This window comes from Euphorbia lathyris, chromosome 4 (assembly GCF_963576675.1).
Source record: "Euphorbia lathyris chromosome 4, ddEupLath1.1, whole genome shotgun sequence".
NCBI classification, from domain to species: Eukaryota; Viridiplantae; Streptophyta; class Magnoliopsida; order Malpighiales; family Euphorbiaceae; genus Euphorbia; species Euphorbia lathyris.
In genome coordinates this window covers 71,371,986-71,379,152 of record NC_088913.1, presented here as the reverse complement: position 1 = coordinate 71,379,152, position 7,167 = coordinate 71,371,986, and the positions used below count along the sequence as shown (strand labels likewise).

The window sequence follows — 7,167 nt, the reverse complement described above, 5'->3', positions numbered from 1 at the left end:
TTCTCTCGCTTGGCTTGGTCAGCAGGTTCAGCCACGACGTTCTTCCCTTCCTTGGGTTGCACATCCTGTACATCATCAACTTCTTCCTCATTTTCCTCAATGACCCCTTTCCCCTTTTTGGACTTGAGGGGTTGGTTGTATACTAACCCAAACAGCAGAGCCGCTGTGATTTCAGTTCCCCACACTACACCATAAAACCCCTATTGCAACCATGTGAAATTGTTGGCTTTGACCCCTTTTTGAGTTGCAGTAGGCCAAAAATAGGCCTAACGCAACAAAAATACAATTGTTGCGGTTGCTCCAGTAGCCTTATTTGCTAATGCAACAATTTTAAAACAATAGCAACAATTAACGATTGTTGGATATTTTTTAATTAGTTGCAACAATTTTTTTATAGAATCAACAAATTTACAAAATAATGCAACATGTTATTATTGTTGCATTAAATCAAATGCAACTAATTTATTTAATTTTGCAACAATTTTAATAGTTTCTGCAACACGAATACTACTTTTATTGCAACATTTATATTACTATTTGCAACAAATGTTATGAATTTGCAACAATTTTAGTTCGAATTTGCAACAAAATTAGTTAAAATTACAACAATTTAACTGGCATCTGCAACATATTTATTAGTTTTTGCAACAATTTTAACTGGAAGTGCAACATATTTGATAGCTTTTTGCAACATTTATAATTGAATTTTGCAACAATTGCAATCTGCATCTTTTTTGTTGCATTTCTTTTGAATAATTTAAACCTGTAATAAATGCAAATTTTGACTAATTTCGAAAAGTATAATCTGAAATATAATAAATATACTTCTAAACAATGATCCAAAACATATACATACACAATCTCTTACAAAAATAAATAGAGTATCATAATATATGTCCAATACATAGTTTTCAAATTCTAAGAAACGACAATCTTTCATTGATATCACTCGTTATCTTACTCATTGTTATCTTCCCCATCATCATCCCGTAAAAGAATTGACGTATAACTCACGTCAATTGCAAATTCTCATTATGAAATCATATTATAATAATGTACAAATTATATTATATATTTACCATACCGCCACAGGAATTCTTGTAAACCTGCAGAAATAGCACTTATGACTCAAAATAGAATATGCAAAGAACCCTTACTATCTTGCTTTCCCAATCATGTTAGATTCATCAATGGGAAGAGACTGACCAGTAGCTAAAATTCCATCAGCAGGAATATGAAGACACATTTAGACTATCAACACGTGTAGAAATTGTAAAACCCATATCACAAATAAGAAATACCTATCTGGTCACTGTTAAGAAGAATACATTTTCAACCACAATATCATATATTAAAACATTAACTCTTTTACCACTCGTGATAACCTGCACAAAAGTTTCTTGAAACATGTGAAGCAATAAAGAAGAAAGTAAAATCCAGGCAAAAACGAGACATTGGAAGTGCACCTCCATATGCATGTTTCTATTTTCCCCATTTAAGTTTTGGAACTGGAGAGATAGTTTGTACTCATTGACAGCTGAAAATAGACAAGCAAGAAAATTCAGAACATTTGCTTTACCAGAAGAAGAATAAACTAAACATTTATTCAGGTCGATTGAAAAGTTCAATCATGTAATAAGAACATAAGAATATTAATCTGCAAGCTTTGGTTTACAGATAATGAATGATAATAGTGGATACAGCAGCATGAATGTGCTACATCTGCAAGCTACAAATTGAATATGAATTGATCAAGTAAAAAAAACGAGTCTGCAGTTTCATCTTTTTCCCCTAATTGCATATCTTATAGATTTTACCTGAGCCACAAAAGACATGAACGTGCAAAACCAAGAGCCTCCTTTGTGCCAAAGGAGTACCCAATTATCTACAAATGCAAGCAGAGAAATTATAAATACTCAACACACCTAAATCAAGAAAGACTGGAATTTTTTTTCCTATTACTTTCTAAATCAAGCACTTAAAGTGCAATATGCGATGTTGCAATCTAACACCTTTCATGAAAAAGAATGACAGATATTGTGCAATCTGGCACTAGAAGAAGAGCCTGCAAGAACTTACATCGATTTCCCATTTCTAGAAGAGCACGATTGCTAATCCTTTGGCAGCATAATAAAGCCAACTCAGTAAGGCGCCTACAACTAGTCAAAAGCTTCAGTCATGACAACAAACGAACAGTTTAAAGATGGTGACTACACATAAATCAATAGAAAAGGAGAAGGCATCCAAACGAACAAAGGAAAAAATTTCGAGTTCAAATTTTATACAAAATAAGGAAAAATCAAAGTTCTATTTTAATCAGAATACGATAAATTTGTTTATTAACAGATCCATTCAAGAATATATTCAAAATTTTAAGTCAACCACAAGGTGCAAATCCAGCATAGAAATGGTTAAAATGCAGAGATATAGCAACAGCTTATAAAAAAAATTATAGTCTACTTCGATGCAAATGTCTATCAACAAACGAGAATCACAGAGATTAATATACCTGCTGGTAAAAGATTTCATCCACAAGTTTTGCAGCCTTAATAAGCAAACCCAATGGTTTCATGTCTCCATCAGATAGGCCTGTCAATTGCAGGAGGGAGAACTAAAAGGATAGACTTTTTTAAACAATACTTGTATATGGACGCCTACAACCAAAAGAAAATAAAAGAGAAGGAAATGATGTAGCAACAATAATTAAATCAGTAGCATGATTACACAATAGGAAAGTGATTTAGATAGAATGTGGTTCAACAGAATATTCATCTTTATCCAAAACACTTCAAACCATTTATTACAATATGATAAATACAAGGGAAATGAACTAACACCGGAGAAGGAAAATATAAGTTACTCTTGATGCTCATATGCTTATGTCCTGCCATTGATGCGGATTCCGGAGAATCCTCACTAAGGGATAAGTGTACCCCGTCGTTATCAAGTAATAAATTTCTGGTTTAAGTCCAGGTTATCGTCCACAGGATTTATTTCTGCAAGTATCAAGCTACTCGATCTCGGATGTCATCTAGGCTTAGGGGGTTTGAGTTTGGTTTGTTTAATTAATCTACTCCTAGGTTGAATTATGCTAATCCTAGCTAAGTTATCTAATTCTAACTAAGTTATCTAATTCTAGCTAAGTTATCTAATTCTAACTAAATTATCTAAGTTATTCTACGCCTAACTAAGTTACTCTACCCCTAATTGATCTTTTACCAAAGCAATTAACTGAATGAACATGAAGGAATACGATGATAACAATGATAGAATGTTTAAGCAATTGAATTGAAACTAAGTCGCTTGTGTCCAAGGCGATTAACCCGACCTATCCTCCTAAAGTCCCTAGTTCGTGATTCCCTTGTAAGGCCGAAACTAGCTCTAAGGCTCAGTAATTTGGGCTTAATCTTCTATAGGGTCGTCAATCCTATAAGTACTGACTAGGTCAGATTCAGCTCGCAATATGTGCCAACCTAATTTTGGGATTATCGAATGAGTTAAACCAATCAGACAAAGCGTGAGACAAAGATTAAAACATCAAAACAATTGAATGAACAAAAACTATATTATATATCAAAGATGAATGTATTGTCACGAAGTTACAATAAACCTAGAATTCATAGCATGTATCAGAGGCTAGACAGAATATAAAAGAAGAAAAATCCCTTTCAGGGAACCTGTCTACCAATGCAGGCGTCTTTCTAGGATTTAAGGATGGAGTTTGAGTAATCCTCGGTGAACGGAGCTTCGAAGGTATCTTCAATGGAGGTTTGAAGGATATGGAGGAGGTGGAGAGGATTTCTCAAGGTGGAAGCTAAGCTAATTACAAAAGTAAAAGATATTTAATTTACAATTGAAAATTCCTATTTATAGACGCGTCTCGGGCCTCGTTTTGACCTATTTTCGTATCCTAGTTGGTGTAGGAAGACGTGGGGCCGAACGTGGCTTCGTGGGGGCAGAATTGGTCTTTTTGACCAATTCCCGTAGGACTGCTCAGTGAGCAGGGCTGCTCGCGCCGAGCAGGCGCCTGGTGGCCTGCTCGGCGAGCAGACCTCCAAAGGCCTGCTCGGCGAGCAGAAATGGCCCGTGGGGCCCTGCTCGCCGAGCGTTTTCGCCCGAAGCGCGCTCGATCCAAGCTCGATGAGTTCCGCGACCTTTTTCGTCCGACTTCACACCTGCACATGCATAAAAACTCCGGAAAACATTAGTCCAAAAGCCAAATTGATCCGTCAATCGCTTATTTTAAGCAAATGCTTCGTTTGGTGCGACTTTTGACGGACCAATTAGCTTCAAAAGATAACGGAATTCTAATACGCATGATATTTCGGCCGTATTTGCCTAAATTGATTACAAAACGAGCCTAAACGACGAAAAGTAAATAGAATGTTCTCAATTCCTAACTAACTCACACAAAAGCATTTAAATGCGAGAATTGCTCGCTTATTAGCCAAATAACTCTAAAAACCGTCTTAAAACCGTACCCAAAGATAGGGGTTTTTGACCCCTATCAGCCATTAGTTACAAATCAAAACAAAGGGCCTTGACATTATTATGTCATTGTTCTAGATACACCTTATGAAAATAGCAATGATGCATATTCAATTTCAGTCTTGATCAGATCAGCCCCAGTTCCTAAACCATATAATTAGTAAAGCTTTCAGGTGCACAGAAATGAGTGCAATCTCTTGCAAATGGTTAATCTTTCTAATAATATCACCAAATGAGAAGTTCAGAAAGTCTGACCATATTTCATGATGAATAACTGACTTGTTCTTATTACCATGTCATGTTCTGTAACAGAACTTGTCCTGTTCTGTAGCATACCTGGACCGGTTAACAGAACAAATCCTGTTTTGTAATAGACCTCGACCAGTTCTGTTTTTTGGGCACTCTATAAAGACATAAAATTAATACCATAACCAGTAATTACTCATTTTTGGTGCTTTACAACTTCAAACTATATCTACAATCATTTGTTCACAAGGTAAAGTGAAAATTTTAACTCAATATAAAATTTCAATGTTGTAGCACTCTATAATGATATAAAACTATCTCTACGTCAGTAATTCTTAATCCTAACTACTACTGAACTCTTCAAAGATCCATTACCTGATCATCATTCCATTATCATGCTTCAGATAAAATTTTAAAAAGCTAAATAGGATATGCAAGAACCAAGTCATGACCAAACTACATGAATCGTTAGCTATAAATATTTCAACCAATTTCAGGGACAAAGTTATCCTTAGATCTCTAGCTATTGATATCTCTAGGAGACTTGAGTGATGATGACTCCACAAAAAAATTAGGACTCTATGTCTTAGTAATTCATAAATGTTGCATAAGGAATTAAGAATGCCTCCACTCCTTCTCATTTTGGTCTCTCCGGGACAATGAATTCAGTTAAGGGAAGTTATCATACAAAATACTCTATTTTGTGGCAGTGAACAAATTACATTTACATTACACTCTTTTTTTTACAAACATGAAATTTGAAGAGATTGGGTGTTGAACTGATGACCTCCCACTTCTACTTTGTGGAGATGTCCCAATTGAATTGGTTACAGTCCGCTCTTTAAGCCTTGACAGCATGAGATCTGTTGAATTGGTGAAAATGATATTTGTAGACTTTTGCACTTTGAATATTCTAATTCCTAAATGTTGTCAATTTCAATTCGGGGATGCCAAAGAAAAATATAATGGCAATTCCAAAAACCATATTTTGCTTGGTTTGACAACATTGCTTTCAAGTTCATAAGAGGGAAATTAATCTGTAACTGATATTTTTTTTTCTATATGATGATGGAATTTTCTATGTAAAATCTTCTTTTGGAAAATTGTAGGAAATTAAGGTACCTGATTGCAGAGAAATGAAGGAAGAAAGGGCCTGGGAAATGCGAAGCTGCTTAGTCTCCCCTTGTAATTTTGAAGAGAGCATATCAAAGAGTAAGCATGGAATCTTCTTATGTGTTTTTTTATTTCCCAAATATTAACTTATGATAGAAAAAATATAAATTTTCATGCTTCTCTTGAGAACTAATCAATCAAAATTCAGAAGAAAATTATTTGAATTGAAATAGTTTCAGAACTCCCAGAAATATTACATAAGACTCGCAGTCACTAACCTCTTGCACAAACCATTTCAAAAGCTCGCATTAGGCAATACCTTCACCGGTTTACGCTAAAAGCACATCAACAATCCCACCGGCTGCAAGATCCGCTAATGCATCCATTCACCTTGTATTGAATGTTAAACTTCAAAAAACTGAGGGAGAAAATAAATCAATAACCATCACAAATCATCTATAACCAAATACAAACTTACCCGAGTTTAGATTTTGTGCAGAAGAGGTGGAGATCGAGAGGTGGAGGCGGAGGCGGTGGTGGAGTGGAGAGCGAGTAGGGGAAGCCGCTCCCTGTTTCCGGCGCCGTGAGGAGTGGAACGACTGGAGATACGAACGGCGTGTGCGAGGTGGAGGTGGAGGTGGAGGTGGAGGTGGCGATGGAGTGGAGTGGAGTGGAGTGGAGTGGCGATAGAAGTTTTTTTTTTTTTATAAGAAGAGTGGCGATAGAAGTTAGAACCCTAGAAAATAAATAAAGCAAGAGATATAGGAACAAGAGAAAAAATTCTGCATCTGCTACTTTTAAGTTTTAATTGTTTAAAATTTCTAATATTTGTTACATAATTAATGACTGGTTAACAACGAATAGAATGAGTCCAGATGGTTAAGGTGTTTAATGGTGTTTCAATTAGTTAGAGGTTCAATCCTCCATGCTTACATTTTAATAAATGTTTTTCATTTTATTTATATATGAACGAGAATTACTTAAATATTTAGGGAGGGAAAAGTTGGAGGCAACCTCAAAACTTTTTTTGGCTAATTATTTTAAAAAAATAGTGAGAATAAAATATCTTTTCCTGTGTGATCAAGTTTCTCCTTTAATAAAATAAATTATAGTAAAAAAAATAATGAGAATAATGGAAAATAAAATTCAATAAACTCTTAAAAATAAGTTTTTTTTATCAAAAAATAACTTATTTTGATAAAAAATAAATTATTAATGAGAATAAAATAATATTAAATTTAATAAATTAATTTATTTATTTTTAATATTAAAATATATAAATCATCCTGATGAGATTATGTTTGTAACGGGAATATTTTG

General features: G+C 34.6%; 1 protein-coding gene across 10 annotated transcripts; it reads right to left on the bottom strand.

Annotated features, from left to right (window-relative positions):
• Positions 1-851: 851 nt before the first annotated feature.
• On the bottom strand, positions 852-6,627 carry LOC136226615 (calcium-transporting ATPase 8, plasma membrane-type-like). 10 transcript variants are annotated; one of them, XR_010687794.1, is made up of 6 exons: positions 6,326-6,625; positions 2,510-6,237; positions 2,080-2,159; positions 1,818-1,885; positions 1,467-1,537; positions 887-1,385 (listed from the first exon to the last, which is right to left on the bottom strand). XR_010687794.1 is itself a non-coding variant. In XM_066015198.1 (5 exons), exons 2-5 carry the CDS (start codon positions 2,527-2,529, stop codon positions 1,302-1,304), a joined length of 255 nt encoding a protein of 84 aa, XP_065871270.1. In that variant the 5' UTR covers positions 2,530-6,237; positions 6,326-6,625; the 3' UTR covers positions 852-1,301. The 10 variants fall into 10 exon arrangements, 1 of the variants encoding a protein (XP_065871270.1); XM_066015198.1 differs by lacking the exon at positions 1,818-1,885 and having other exon boundaries at positions 852-1,385; XR_010687793.1 differs by having other exon boundaries at positions 886-1,385; positions 1,467-1,885; positions 6,326-6,627.
• Between the last annotated feature and the right edge of the window lie 540 nt (positions 6,628-7,167).

Bases quoted from the DNA above. Each gene is read 5' to 3' on its own strand.
- LOC136226615 (XM_066015198.1), bottom strand. From the start codon at position 2,529: ATGAAATCTTTTACCAGCAG. The intron at 2,160-2,509 runs GTATATTAATCT...GCTTTTGACTAG, and splicing joins ATGAAATCTTTTACCAGCAG to TTGTAGGCGCCTTACTGAGT. The intron at 1,386-1,466 runs GTGCACTTCCAA...ACTTTTGTGCAG, and splicing joins ATAGAAACATGCATATGGAG to GTTATCACGAGTGGTAAAAG.